Genomic DNA, 16,047 nt, shown 5'->3' with positions numbered 1-16,047 from the left:
TGCCAGACAAGTTGTTGTCTCCCCGTTCTCTCCGGCACACACCTCCACACATGGCTGGCCAACCTGTCCAACGACCTTTGTTGAACTGAACTGATCCTGAAGCCCACGACGTGCCCTCAATACCCAGCTCGACCAAAATAATCTCTAATAAAGCTCTAATACTGGTTAAACCACTGGCTAACCACCTCTTTACGTTAGGCCTGCTGCTGCTAGGTAGCTCTCTGTCTCTGCTCTCCCCCTCCCCTCTGTCTGTCCTTAATTGCAGGAGTGAAGTCTGGTGTGCGGGAGTCAGGGTTCCAGCTGCAGCTCATTCCACAATCACCTCAGCTTTAAATACCCTGGTCAACCTACCACTCATCGTCAGATCATAGTCAAGACGACCACGTTAGTCTAGCTGCTGAATTCACCAGTTTGTATCAAGCTCTTGTGTTTTTTTTGCTCGCTCTGATTTGTTCTGTTTTTGCCACAGCTCTTGGAACCTGACTGCTGCTGCCACTTCACTCCTGCCATCCACCATTCCTGCCATCCACCATTCCTATCATCCACCATTCCTGCTCTCCACATTGGATCTCAGGACTATTGGACTCTTGGACATTACGGTACCACTCCCGTTCTGTACCCTGGATCTGAAATCCATTGGATTTGGACTTTGCTTTTCCGGTTGCTTTTGATCTTGGACATTTGCAATAAACCTGTTAAACTTCCATTTGGCTCTGCGTTGTTGTCTGCACTTGGGTTCAACTTTAGTTTCATTCATAACACTTTGTTGAGTCCAGCAGCCCGTGCTGCAGACAGGACCTCTGGCTTGTGCATCCCAACCTCTGGGTTGTGCTTCAGAAAGTTCTGAAACCAGTAATATCCGGCCCTCCCTGCTGTCTTGGAGAAACCAGATATGATGTTCTTGGCTGCAAAATCAAAGGCCACTTGCTGGACATCACATTTTGTGAAGGGAAACCCCCTCTGTGCCAATGTCTTGAGGGTGGCAGTAAGCTCCCTTTCCGCCTCCTCTGGAAGGTAGGGCTTCCGCCCTGACACATGTTCACTGCCAGTCACCTTTCCACTGATGCGTCTTTGCAGTGTGGATCGCGGCACACCCCATGCTCGTGATAAGAGGTGCACACTCACTGTAATTCCTTTCTTCACTCCCTCCCTGTATTCATCTAAGGCCCGCTTCATCCTCTCCTCTTTCCACAGATTGTAGTTGTTTGGCCTTCCTTTCCCTCCCTGTTTTATCTTTGTATCCTTTCCTCTCTGGTCCTTGCTCCTCCTCTTTTCTCTCTCTGTCTCCTCTCATTTTCTCTGCATTCCTTTCTCCTCACCTGTTCTCTCACTTCCTGTCTCCTCTGCTTGTCTCCTCTCTCTCATCCTTCCTCCTCCTCTCACTTCCTCTCTCCTCTCCTCTCGCTTCCTTCTCGTTTGCCATACTCACTGTAAATAAAATATCTACTACCATTATTACTGTTGGGGGGGGTCATAGTGAGTGTTTGTGTGTGTACGTACACATACACACACTCACTCACTCACATACACACACACACACGCACTCAAACACGTGTACATATGTTCGTGAGTGACACAGATGATGGCCCATTTTAGCTGAAACCATGTTGCCCATTTTACCTCAGTGGTTTAAGGTAAATTGGGCTGCCAAGAAAAACATCACTTTTTCAAAAAATATGTTCATATACCAAACTAACATTATTTCTGATTGCCATCAAGACAGATATTATGTATATTTTTTTTATGTGCATGTTTGTTTTTTTTAATAGATTTATCATCCTTATAATAGTTTAGTTAGATTTGGTATGCCAGGCTACTTACCATGCAGCTTTCTGGTGCAGTCTTGATTTGAAATATTGCCCCATCCACCATAGCAACCATAAACCAATCAAATCACCTGTTACTTGTCAAGCACAGTTATGACAACAGTTTGAAATCCTTTGCAGTCATAGAGCTCAACCATGGATGTATTAAGAGAACTGGATCCAGTGTTCGGCGGGAAGCTCCGTACGTTCCATTGAGAGTGCTCAAAAGCGCATAAAGCAAACATGGAGCTCGGCTCTTCCGCATTGTTGGCCCATAACGCTGGTTGGCTCACGATGGGCATGCGCACTAGCAACAATTTGTTTGCGTTGTCGTAGCAACCGGTAGCAACATGCGCGTTCATGAGCTTCTCTGTCGTGTCTCTTACAAGTGGCGAACTCATGAACTCGCCGTTTTCATTCGTCTAAAATATTCACTAACGTTAAACACTGTGTCTTCATTGTTCCCTATCGTTTACATGCTTAGCTAAATAAACAATAGATGTATTTAGCTAGACAACCAAGGAGATTTAATAATTATGTTGTGCTACTAGCCAGCTACCTACTAACTAGTGCTAGCTAGCAGTTAGCCTGCAGTTTCGTGAACAAAGTTCATCCATGGCTTCAGCTCATGTTACAAGCTTTACAGCATACAGCCCTCGGATGTATCATAAGAGAGAACCAAGGCGATGTAATCACTATGTCTGTAGTAACGTTATGTAGGCATATAGCTAGCTATGTATAGATCTTAATACAGCCATGCTAGCTACCCCTGATGTTAGCAACTAGCTAGCTAGCCAATAGCCCGCCAGTTTGGGAAACGCTAATGACGTTACATCCATGTAGCTAACAGGCTTTACAGCAGCTACATACATACATCCCTGGGATGTATCATGACTTCATAAAATAACACCATGGACGTATTAATAGAACACATGGTGAATTACAACCATTAGCTATATCCATTATTACAGCTAGCTACATGAGTTCGGGAGAACAGTCATGTGAGCGGGCGGGCGCAGTCCCGCGGCTCTGCTCGTGTCCACTATGCGCGTTCATCATGCCAAATTTAATAATTCTGGATTTGCTTCTAGTGAATGTTAAAAATGTTAAAAACGTAACGTTTTAAACAAGGACCCTTTCAGTGTTCGGGCTGGTAAGTTGATATACCCAGAAACAAATTATCTGCTGAAATATAGACATTTCTTTCGCCATGCAAAGTCTATGTGAAAAGTCTTTCTGGGCCATGGGGTGCAGTACCACCGTTATCCGCTAAGCCCATGGTGGCTTTTAGACTCGGCGCTCTTCCTGGGGGCTTGAGCTCAACAGTCCCGCCCACAGTGGGTTCCGGACGTAAAAATACAATGCAATTTCTCCATTGACAGTTGCAGTATAAGCCATAAAATCGTAACCGTCGATGATAGACTTAAAACCAGCATGCCTACATGACTAAGCGATTGTATATGCTCATATAGACGCCAAAAATCATGGGGCACTAACCTTGTTTAGAGATAAATGTCTTTTATTTGCGATGTCTTGGATAAGTACTCCATTATCCACAATCCTGAACAATCCCACAATCCCACAGTGATGACTCTGATTGGTGGAACTCATGCTGGTGAGGAGGGCGAGTGTCAGTACCCGATCTCTGCTGCCTGCACGATCCGTCACGAGGATTTAAGACACTGCATGAATCACGATCTGTGTGTCACGCTTCTGACGTTAGCCTCTGCTGGGAAGCTAACGTTAGTTTAGCTAACAGCTAATTCGGCTAACAGCTAGCTGACAGCTTGATTTAGTCTAAAATAACGTTAACTCAAACTTAACACTGGGTAAAGCCGTCTACAGCTGACGTAACAGCCATATGTTAACGGTTATTTTCAGGTTTATTTTGAGGGTCTTTTAAAGTTATTACATGCTGTCTCAGCTAGCGGTTAGCCGAATTAGCTGTTAGCTAAACTAACGTTAGCTTCCTTTGTTCAGTGGTGCGCGGTGGTTTATGGGATGAGTAGTTCCTTCGCTCTGAGATGACGATAGGTACACAGTCTTGTACCGTTGACTTTTTGGGGATTTTCTGTTTGTTTTTTTACTCTAAATGATACGTTGTATGCTTATGAGTCACGTCCCATCTGGTTAGCCTAAGGTATGGTCTAAAACTCTTTCTATACGGATTTTCCCAGACGTCAATGGGAGAAATGAATGGGAAATTTACTTCCGGAACCCAAGGTCTCTCAGAGGAGGGGCGGGACTGTTGAGCTCTATTGGCTCTAAATTCCAGAGGGGCTGGGACCCCCAAACCTTAAAGCCCATGTTGCAGGTTAACCACCACTGTTGATTAATGGGTACATAAAGCACTCAACATATGTATATCATTGTGAAAAATGTCTCCAAATAGTGTTAAAGGCCAGTTTTTGTCGTTTTTGGTATTATTGGGTTTTTTAACGCAATTCGGTGATGACGTCACTACTTTTTCATTACTTGGATGGGGATCCTGTTCGGCTTTTCACAAGTTTAGACAGCTAGCTAACGCTACGCCGACGTTTTGCTAACGTTAGCGCAACAGCGTTAGCCTAGACTGCTAGCTAGGTCAATATTATGACTGCCTTCGGAGTTTCCTATATCTGCGTCCACGTTGTCAACATAAGACGTGGCGTTAGTGCTCCTTTTGTACGATAATTGTATTGAATGAAATGTTAAGCTTTGCTCCTACGAGATGGGTGGATTTTTGTTACGTTACACACAAAGCTAACTGGCTATAGTTAGCCTGTGCTAGCAGAATTAGCTAACGTTGTGTCACCAGCCAGCAGCTTCGGCAGTAGTTTCGGCGAGCTAACCACGACAGCTAACACATCCACAAGCGTCTCTATTTCAATCATCACTGCAGGTTGACTGCTTTTAGCAGCAGAGGTTGATTGTGGGCGACAATACTGTCGTGGTTAGCTCACCAAAACTACTGCCGATTGCCGAAGTTGCTGGCTGGTTACGCAACGTTAGCTAATTCCGCTAGCATACATACAGGCTAACTATAGCCAGTTAGCTTTGTATATAACAAAAACCCACCCATCTCATAGGAGCGAAGCTTAAAGTTCCATTCAATAAAAGTATGGTACAAAAGGAGCACTAACGCCACAGGTCTTATGTTGACAATGTGGATGCAGATATAGGAAACTCCGAAGGCAGTCATAATATTTACCTAGCTAGCAGTCTAGGCTAACGTTAGCAAACGTCGGCGTAGCTAGCTGTCTAAACTTGTGAAAAGCCGAACAACATCCCTGTCCAAGCTGTGTTTCACTTTCCCTCCAATATTATTATACACATAATAAAGACACATGGACTCAGTCGAGACCAAAAGCCATATTTTGCAACACCAGTGGCACAGACCGAGACCATAGACAGTGAACAGAGACGGGGCTTTCGTCTGTCGTCTCCCCAACGTGACGTAATGCAATGCATTGTGGGGGAAAAGAGAATCATTGCAAACCGCTGTAATATAGTACTACTTTTTCGTATTTTATTCCGTTTTGTGATATCCATTGTATTTGATGTTGTTGGGTAACAGTTTAAATGTTTATTACCAACAAGCAAATTGTGCAAATTCATTAGAAAATAAACCTTGCAACATGGGCTTTAAATGGCCCATTTTACCTGATATCACCCATACATATACATACATACATACATACATACATACATACATACATATCAGTCCCTCCAGGAATTTGCGATGTCACGATCGCAACAATTCACACGAATTCAATCAACCACCATGGTTTTTATTTTTAAAGAAGTATACAAAAAAAATCCAGACTTTTTTTTGGTGCAATTTTCACTGTCTCTAGCAACTTCATTGCAACATAAATACCAAAGACATCGCAACTTTTATCACAATTTGTTACAAAAGCTGGCCACAAAATCCTGGAGGGACTGACATATAGTAATCGTTGAAACTTTTATTCATCCGCCATCGGGTTAATAAATTCAGAAAGTAGCTACTTTAAACAGGATCCTTATCAACAGCTTACATGATAAAGTATGCAACAACGGCTATTTATTATTTGATTCTTTCTATAGTACTGTCATTTGTTATGGTACACTGACCTCCATCTGTTTTACTGATTTGTGCTGGACATGACATTTTGGATGTTGACATGACACTGATTCAACTACTCTACCATGCAGTAACAGTAATTAGTGTAATTAAATAGTCTGATTTTCACCTGCAACTTATCTAGTAGAGAGAGGAATTAGGTATTACTTTATCACACATTTACACAAGCAGATGGATAACATTTAAGTCCTAGCCTACAGAATAACTCAGCAGGATCAAAGTGTGGCCTAAGTACGTTCCCCCTTGCAGCTTTGATGTATCTAAAAGCTAACATTAGAATAACGTTTGTAAGTAAGATTTTGCAAGGGAAAGTTTTTGCATAACCATGGGGGCTAAGCCCCCCTGTGTCTTTCAATCATAGTGACGTCCCTGCTGATGGCAGAAGTAAGTGATGTTTTGATTGCCCTTAACACACAATTTATGTTCATGTTCGACTTATTGTTTGAGTTTTTGTCATCTCATTGCAGAACACACACACACACACACACACACAGACACACACGCACAGAGATACATAGACACACACCGCACAGAGACACACCACACACACACACAAACACACACACACACACACACACACACACACGCACAGAGACACATAGACACACACACACACACACACACACACACACACACACACACACACACACACACTCAGAAACGTGCAGCAAAGAAACTGAATTGAATGTTCCTTGTGTTAATAAATGCTCTGCTTTAACTGCCAATCTGCTGACTGGCTCTTATTTCATGTTGAACATGCGATATAAAACCATGCCTTTGTTCAGTTCACATTCTTTTGAACCTATATACCCACTTTAAAATGCTCCTCCTCCCACAATACTTTCAGCTAGAGACTCCAAATAAACTTCAAACGACAAGACATTGAGATATCAAACCGTGTTCCTGTTATCACTGTTTGAGTTTCATGCTCATTTCTTTTCTGAGTTTATAACAGATGTGTGTTTAGCTTCTTTAGAGTGATAACTTTTCAGCATTCACACGCTGTTTCTCTCAAGTTTTGATTGTCTATAACGCACGCAATTTATGTTCATGTTGATTTATTGTCATCTCATTGCAGAACACACACACACACACACACACACACACACACACCCAGTAAAGCATTCACACAGCAGTCCTCCTACATGGAGCTAAACGTCTCAGAGTTTCCTCTAAACAGCAAACATTTGTTATAAAGTCAAACATTATTTTTAGGAGATTTTCTTGGGATCAGATTTGAGTGTGAGGATGTCTTCCGATGGATCTACCTGGTAGATATTAGATGTCTAAAGTGAGCAGCAGGGGGCTCCATCAGTCTATTTATGCTCATCTGAATAAACTTTCACTTTCAAAGGTCAGTTCTAACTTTGGACAGAAAATATTTCCAGCAGACGGAGAGTGAAATGGAGCTGAGAGCACGTCTGGACAAATGTCTCTGAGCTGAGGTCTGAAGGTTAGTGATGATTAGTCACTGATCTGTTGATCAAGAACAGCTGGAATCATCTTCTGCAGCTGATCTGTAGTCTGGGACCTGTTTGACATGATATCATGCTAACACACTGAGGCTAAAGCTAACAGACCGAGGCTATAGGTAACAGATCGAGGCTAAAGCTAACAGGCTGAGGCTAAAGCTAACAGGCCCCAGGCCATGATATCATGCTAACAGACTGAGGCTAAAACTAACAGACTGAAGGTGTGTCTCAAATCGCGCTCTTCTGTACTTATACTAGCTATTTGAGTGCACTCAATCTGTCACTCGTCGAAGTGTGGTAAATGCAGTGCACTACAAGTACCCGGATGGTGCACTCATAACGGTCAAAAAGTTGAGTGTGGATCGATGGACACTTTCCACCCTCAACGGTCGCCATCTTGGCTACGTAGCGGAAGGGGCGGAGCTAACAAAAGGTGAAAAACTTTCGATAATGGCGGCCGAATACGCGACAGCGAGACCCACGGAGCATTACAAATGTAAGTTGAACATTAGTCTTTTGCTATACTTGTATAACATATAAGCCACCTGTTTATGTATATTTGGTTAATTTTGGAGTCGGTGATGATTTTTGTACCGCGAATTATAACGTTAATTTGTACCGTAATTTGATGTGCTATCAAGCTAGCTTTAGCTAACTTTAGCTAGCTAACAGCAGCACAGTTTAACCAAAGAAGTTACGGGTACGTCTATAATTTTTGGTTTAACCACTGGTAAATAAGTTATAACCTAGCTAATGTTACATGTGTTGTGGTATACGGTTGTTTGTTGTGTTAAACTATCGTCCTCACTGTAGACAATTTTAGCGTTAGATATGTGATCTTGTAGATATACATTAAGCTGCGAGCGTTAGTAGTAATGTTACAGTACGTTAATGTATGCTATGTTATAACGTATTAACAGTGCTGTTTGTGTCCTGACTTATATAATCGTTAGGGACACAGACGTGGCCGTCAATGCTGCCAACTTGAGGGAAGTCCTCCTCTGCTGGAAGGCGAACGACCTGGGGGAGGAGAGAGAGGACTCCCTGCTGGTATTGTGGACAGCACGGTGCGCAGTGGCCCGGGGCATAGCAAAGGCTCTGGCTAAACCACGATAAGAGGTACCGCTGGCGAGCCAAAAGAGGAAGACAACGGCCTCGATGACGGGTCCCCAGCCATGGTCACACGCCGTGCCGAGGATGTACCGTTAAAGGATCCCCCTGGAGAGTCTGAAGTCCACCATCATATCACTTTCCCCATCAAAGTACAGGGCCAGCAATGAATAGAACAATGGGATATATTTAAATGTCTATTGGGTTGCCTCTGCTTTCACTCTTGTATTGTCACTGTAATTAATAGCTATTGCAATAAACACCCTTATATAAACATATAATATGACTATTTTCTATGTATGTTCTTTATGTCAGTTGGACACCATTTGAATTGCTCAGATTTTGCTAAAATAACTAAAAATGGCCATTTTGGGTTGTTTTTTACAATGAATTAAGGCAAAAGTATGAATATCATCATACAGGTAAGTCTACGGTTGCATAAAACAGAGGGCAAAAACAAGCAACAATAAAAACAATCACATTCATTTTGATGAACAAAGCAGAAATGTGTTTTTCACGAGTGACAACAGTGTTGGGAATGTTCTGCCTTGGGTACTTCAATTCATAATTTCATAGAAGAAGAAGAAGGAGGACTGAGATGTTGTGATGTCATTTCCTGTAAGTACATAAGGCAGTGCGCGATTTGAGACAACACTACCCCGTCAAATTTTACGCACTATGCAAGTAAGTACGTAGTGTACGAAGTGCACTTCAGTTAGTACACTAACGGAAGTGCGCGATTTGAGACACACTATGAGGCTAAAGCTAACAGACCGAGGCTAAAGCTAACAGACTGCGGCTAAAACTAACAGGCCCCAGGCCATGATATCATGCTAACAGACTGAGGCTAAAGCTAACAGACTGAGGCTGAAGCTAACAGACCGAGGCTGAAGCTAACAGACCGAGGCTGAAGCTAACAGACCGAGGCTAAAGCTAACAGACCGAGGCTTAAGCTAACAGACCGAGGCTGAAGCTAACAGACCGAGGCTGAAGCTAACAGACCGAGGCTGAAGCTAACAGACCGAGGCTGAAGCTAACAGACTCAGGCTAAAACTAACAGGCCCCAGGCCATGATATCATGCTAACAGACGGAGGCTAAAGCTAACAGACTTAGGCTAAAGCTAACAGACTGAGGCTAAAGCTAACAGACTGAGGCTAAAACTAACGGACCCCAGGCCATGATATCATGCTAACAGACTTAGGCTAAAGCTAACAGACTGAGGCTAAAGCTAACAGACTGATGCTAAAACTAACAGGCCCCAGGCCATGATATCATGCTAACAGACTGAGGCTAAAGCTAACAGACTGAGGCTGAAGCTAACAGACTGAGGCTAAAGTTAACAGGCCGAGACTAAAGCTAACAGACCCCAGGCCATGATATCATGCTAACAGACCGAGGCTAAAGCTAACAGACTGAGGCTAAAGCTAACAGACTGAGGCTAAAACTAACAGACTGAGGCTAAAACTAACAGGCCCCAGGCCATGATATCATGCTAACAGATGGAGGCTAAAGCTAACAGACTTAGGCTAAAGCTAACAGACTGAGGCTAAAGCTAACAGACTGAGGCTAAAACTAACGGACCCCAGGCCATGATATCATGCTAACAGACTTAGGCTAAAGCTAACAGACTGAGGCTAAAGCTAACAGACTGATGCTAAAACTAACAGGCCCCAGGCCATGATATCATGCTAACAGACTGAGGCTAAAGCTAACAGACTGAGGCTGAAGCTAACAGACTGAGGCTAAAGTTAACAGGCCGAGACTAAAGCTAACAGACCCCAGGCCATGATATCATGCTAACAGACCGAGGCTAAAGCTAACAGACTGAGGCTAAAGCTAACATACTGAGGCTAAAGCTAACAGACCGAGGCTAAAGCTAACAGACTGAGGCTAAAGCTAACAGACCGAGGCTAAAGCTAACAGACTGAGGCTAAAGCTAACAGACGAGGTTAAAGCTAACAGACCAAGGCTAAAGCTAACAGACCGAGGCTAAAGCTAATCAGTCTGTTAGGTAAGCTAACAGACTGAGGCTAAAGATAACAGACTGAGGCTAAAGCTAACAGACTGAGTCTAAGCTAACAGAATGAGGCTAAATCTAACAGGCCCCAGGCCATGATATCATGTTAACAGACAGAGGCTAAAGCTAACAGGCTGAGCCTGAAGCTAACAGACTGAGGCTAAAGCTAACAGACTGAGGCTAAGCTAACAGACTGAGGCTAATGCTAACAGACCGAGGCTAAAGCTAACAGACCGAGAGAGAGATATCATGTTAACCATTTTAATGTTTAGTTTTATCATGTACTGTACATCCATATCATTTATTTGAATTACAGTTTCAATACGGAACCAACACAAACATTATCAGGGGCATTTCTATGGCGTTATATATGTATCACATTCCTGAGCGAGTAATTGTATGTTTTGAGCACAGAGAACTATATTTTGCAAGCGCATTACATTGCATTTTGAACAGAAATGTACACTCGCAAAAAATAATTCAGTTTGAGTAAACAAAAACCTATTTCGTGCACAATAAATGTATTTGCATGTCTTTCTCTGCTCGCAGGTAGACGCTGCTGCGCTCCGGTCATGTCTCCCTCGCTCTCAACCTCTTCTCTCTACGCGCTCAACTCTAGACACGCTCGCTCAGATTTTCACAGCGTTACAAGTGTGCCACAAAACCAACCAATCGCAGAATCAAAAGGTCAATTCTGATTGGCTGTTCATCTCCAATTAGATCGCAAGTAGCAGGAAAGACATCTACAGGGAAACAGTCTTTGACACAACACCTGCCGTGATGCCCCAGCAAGGGGTATCTCTGCTGTAGCCAGTGGGTACTTGGAAAGATTGTGGAGCAGCATAACTAATTAAAATAATTGAATTATGATTGATTTAAAACAATATATCAGCTAAAACAGCTCAACATATGTTTAAACATATAGCGAAGTAATCAATGGTAGAAATAAACAGCTAAAAGTGGCCTACTGACTTAACTAACAGTTGAAATGATTAGCTAAAAGTAATGGATGAATTTTGAAACATTAACCACACTTCAAGTAAAAGGCCTAGCTAGCTAGTAGAATTTCTGACCAAACCAACCTAAATGTTTACAGTTCAATTGCATGAAAATGTAGGAATATTCACTTCAATATGATAAATAGTGTGAATACATTGGGAATTGATAGGGCGGGGTATGTGAGTTTATATGACAGGGCTGTGGGGGGAACCTCAGACCAGAAGGGTTGGAAAGCACTGACTACAGTATTTTATATTATTGACCGACCGGTATATTACAGACATGCCTTAATAGTTGTGTTAATCACAATACCGTTGTTTGAATTACATATCTCCGTGTGTGACTAACGTCATCCTTCACAAGCAATCTAACATTAGCCCAGCATGGATAAAGTCCAGCTATGCATCCAACGTATTCATCCGAACACACCTAAAATGTCACAATCCAGCCACTTGTAAGAAGTTTGTAATACTGTTTACATAGTTATCGTGTTTTATTAACCTTAATTCTGTTTGCCAAGGCTATATATTTTATTGGCTTGCAAAGTAGCTATCCGATGCTAACGCTAACGTTAGCTAGCTAATTTATGTCAAAAAGCAGTAGCTAACTAATGTTACTGCCAAGATATGGTTTCATTGTAAGACAGCGTAAACACATGACAACACTTGACGAGTCTTACAACACCTCTCTGGTCTCTAGTGAAATCATATCTTGGCAGTAGTTAGCTAACGATTCTGCTTTCTGAGATAAATTAGCGTTAGCAACGGATAGCTCCTTCGCAAGCTAATATAGCAACATAATTCAGGTTAATAAAATACGGTAATGTAACCAAAGTATTAAAAACTACTTAGCTACATGTGGCTATAGTGTGACAGGTCTACTGCTGTTCAGTCTCGCATTGCGAGACCTAGCTAACTTAGCTAGTTATAGTGCTGCGAGGCCTGTTCAGATGACATGTCGGCTGCAGTGTGTGAGCTAGCTAGATTGCTTGTGAAGGATGAGTCAAACTAACGTTAAACACACGAGATATAAGTCAAAGAAAACGACGGCATTATAGTACACACAAATATTAAGACATTTCTGTGATATAAGTCAATAATACAAAATACTGACCGAAATGTGTTTTAATCCAGTAACATTAGTCGAACAGCTCCACTATAGTCAGTATTTTCTGTACCAACAGGTGTAAACTGAAAAAGTTTACTCCTAGATTTTTGTTTCCTGCTACTTGCGATCTAATTGGAGACAAACAGCCAATCAGAATTGACCTTTTGATTCTGCGATTGGTTGGTTTTGTGGCACACTTGTAACGCTGTGAAAATCTGAGCGAGCGTGTCTAGAGTTGAGCACGTAGAGAGAAGAGGTTGAGAGCGAGGGAGACATGACCGGAGCGCAGCAGCGTCTACCTGCGAGCAGAGAAAGACATGCAAATACATTTATTGTGCACGAAATAGGTTTTTGTTTACTCAAACTGAATTGTTTTTTGCGAGTGTACATTTCTGTTCAAAATGCAATGTAATGCGTTTGCAAAATATAGTTCTCTGTGCTCAAAACATACAATTACTCGCTCAGGAATGTGACACATATATAACGCCATACATTTCAGGCATGTGAATAGGTTCCTTCTTAGTCCCTCTCAGATAGTCCAGTTATTTGTTGGCATCACTTTCTAAGTATTTTGGTCCATTTTCTCCAGTTGGATGAACATGTTCACTGTATGTCAGTTTTGTGTGTTGCAGCGTTACACAGAGAACAACAACCTCCATCTTTGATCTGATCCTGATAACAACAAGATGGGTGATGTGATTAGCTGTCTGGCGGAGTTTGAGAGGGAGATGCGTAAGAAAGGAATGGAAGATTTTTTGGAACAACTCAACGACGGAAAGGCTCCAGATCTGAGAGTCAACGAGAGCATTGTGATGTTCACAGGTCTTAAGTCTTCAGACAATCTGAGAGAACACTACGACAAGAGGAAAAGGGAGGCGGGCGGCTCCGCTAATGACTTGATCAATCTGTATGCTGCAGACTGGATCAAGAGCCTGCTGGATAAACTGGCCGACTTGACACCAGCTTATGCACTGGGCCTCGGAGCGCTGGTCATCGCCGTCCTCATCGAGTCGGCTTCCTCGAGTCCGCCTGAGGAAAGCACGAAGGGCGCTCTGCGGAGCGTGTTTCCCGAAGAGAAGGCCTCCGAGGTCTGGGATCAGATCGACGAGTGCCTGAAGAGATGCATGATGCACATCAACAACGACCACGAACTGGTGACTGACATCAGACGGATCGAGGGCCAGCTGAGCATCGCCCTCACCAAGCTGAAGAACTCCATGGTGAGGGACGGCCACATGTCGTCTCAGGCTCTGAAGGCCTGGGTGAACGGGGCAGCCTTCCACATCCAGATGGTGATTCACCTGGTGAGACTCGGAGGGATTCAAACCTGCGACCCTGTGGAGAGTCTCTTCTCTACTTACCTGAGAGACCTGGACACTCTGTTCAAAGAGCACAGGGAAATGATCAAGACTAAGTGCAGAGTGAAACGGATAGTTGTATTTCATATACTGTCTGCTAAATTTCTGGTGGATGATGATTTAAAGTTAGAGTATATGATGTCTGGTTTTGGCAGCTTTGAAGAATACTTTGAGGCTTATTATGATCACAGATACCGCAGGCAGAAGAGTGACATTGAGCGTTACTTCAGCGACGTAAGAAAGAACCTGGTTAATCAAAGAGGATACTTTAAAGTGCTCATGTTAAGCTTTTTAGCTTGTGCCTTTCCTTTATTGTGTTATTTGTGCATGTTATAGGTTTACAAAGTGAAAAAGCCCAAAGTCCACCCCAAAGGGACTTACTATCTCCAAGAAAACACTGTTCACAAACTGCTCCAAACAGCTCTATTGTAGTCCAGCCTTTACTTCAGAGACAAATGTGGTCACTTTGGAACACACGTTATAATGCTCGCCTAGCTGCTAGCATGGCACTCCCTCATACTCTGCTTCTGACTGGCTAGTAGTCCTTACCTAGGTACTGTCAGGGCACGCCCTCATACTCTGATTCTGACTGGCTAGTAGTCCTTACCTAGGTGCTGTCAGGGCACGCCCTCATACTCTGATTCTGACTGGCTAGTCCTTACCTAGGTACTGTCAGGGCCCTCATACTCTACTTCTGACTGGCTGTACTTTGTGAATACTCTTCTCACTCTCTTTCCTTCCTCCTGTTTACAGTCTGTGATGTAGTTGTTGAGTTGTATTGGTGGCTGCAAGTCGTTATCACATTGTATTGTTCCCAACACAGAGTGATCAGCCACAGTCTCCTTACTGTCCTCACAAAAGTTATGGAGAACAAAGCAAGCGTAAATTACATGGGGCAGGTCCTGCAAATTGATGTCCACAGGCCTTTTCAGTGCAGCAAATCTGGCTTTAAGGCGACCAAAAGCACACTCGATGACCATGCGTGCCCTACACAAACCCTTCGCGGTGAATCTAAAATGATGTGGCATATGCGGTTGTCCATAAGCCTCCATAAGAGGTCGAGGGGTGTGGCGATGACATCATCGATCCGCAAGTATGCGGCTTCGCTGTCCAAACGAAGTCGAAAGGGAGGTGTTTTCGAATTTTTCACCCTGGGACCAGGTTTCCAAAAAGTGCGTTTTCAAGCAGTGCGTTTACAGGATTTGCTTGGACGATCGGCCTGGTGGATGATGATTTAAAGTTAGAGTATATGATGTCTGGTTTTGGCAGCTTTGAAGAATACTTGATCGGCCAAAACGATGCAAAACATGTGCGTTTGCACCAAAAAGTGTCTCCGTGTGGATGGCCCCTTACAAGCAACTAGGTGCCACTACAAGTATTCTGCAGGTTTTCACGTCACCTTTTGGTAACGCCTCGGCTCACTTGGAACCTCGACTGAGGTGATAAAAAAGTACCTGTTGGCAGGTAACAGGGACTTTTTTTTGTAATGGAAAACCAAAAAAGGCCGAGTCGAGGAGGTACCATATAGTGGAAAAACGCCATTAGTCATGACAGTTACGATAACACGGGGGAGGGGCGAGCTTGCTCTGTTTTTGTTTGAAATTTACTTGGAACGTCAACAGAAGTGACCATGCTGGGGCCCGTTTCAGGAAGGAGGTTTAACGAACTCTGAGTCTAACCCTGATCTCTGAGTTGATTTACCCTGAGATGGAAACTCTGAGTTTTCGGTTCCAGGAAACGGGCCCCAGCATGGTCACTTCTGTTGACGTTCCAAGTAAATTTCAAACAAAAACAGAGCAAGCTCGCCGCTCCCCCATGTTATCGTAACTGTCATGACTAATGGCGTTTTTCCACTATATGGTACCTCCTACACTCGTTATTGTTGGGTAACAGTTTCAATGTTTATTACCAACAAGCAAATTGCGCAAATTCATTAGAAAATAAACCCAGCACCATGGGCTTTAATGGTGAATCAATGACACTTTCTCTACCAGACTAACCTGACAATCCAAAGCAGGTAAGATACAAACAAACAAAATCTCATTAAATATCACTTTCTTTGACTTTGCTTCT

The 16,047-nt window shown here is 43.1% G+C and overlaps 2 protein-coding genes across 3 annotated transcripts in view; both read left to right on the top strand.

Annotated features, from left to right (window-relative positions):
• The window catches only part of LOC116062299 (cephalotoxin-like protein), a 1,100,540-nt gene that overhangs the window by 340,276 nt on the left and 744,217 nt on the right, over positions 1-16,047 (top strand). The gene's annotated exons all lie outside the window — the stretch shown is intronic.
• LOC116050004 lies at positions 7,251-14,314 on the top strand. 2 transcript variants are annotated; one of them, XM_031300067.1, is made up of 2 exons: positions 7,251-7,355; positions 13,249-14,314. In XM_031300067.1, the coding sequence occupies exon 2, from the start codon at positions 13,303-13,305 to the stop codon at positions 14,308-14,310; it is 1,008 nt and encodes a 335-aa protein (XP_031155927.1). In that variant the 5' UTR covers positions 7,251-7,355; positions 13,249-13,302; the 3' UTR covers positions 14,311-14,314. The 2 variants fall into 2 exon arrangements, with proteins under 2 accessions (XP_031155927.1, XP_031155929.1); XM_031300069.1 differs by having other exon boundaries at positions 7,268-7,355; positions 13,234-14,314.

This window comes from Sander lucioperca, chromosome 21, assembly GCF_008315115.2.
Source record: "Sander lucioperca isolate FBNREF2018 chromosome 21, SLUC_FBN_1.2, whole genome shotgun sequence".
Classification (NCBI taxonomy): domain Eukaryota; kingdom Metazoa; phylum Chordata; class Actinopteri; order Perciformes; family Percidae; genus Sander; species Sander lucioperca.
This window is presented reverse-complemented; position numbering and strand designations above follow the sequence as displayed.

Excerpts from the sequence above, each read along its gene's own strand:
- LOC116050004 (XM_031300067.1), top strand. The coding sequence starts at position 13,303 with ATGGGTGATGTGATTAGCTGTCTGGCGGAGTTTGAGAGGGAGATGCGT.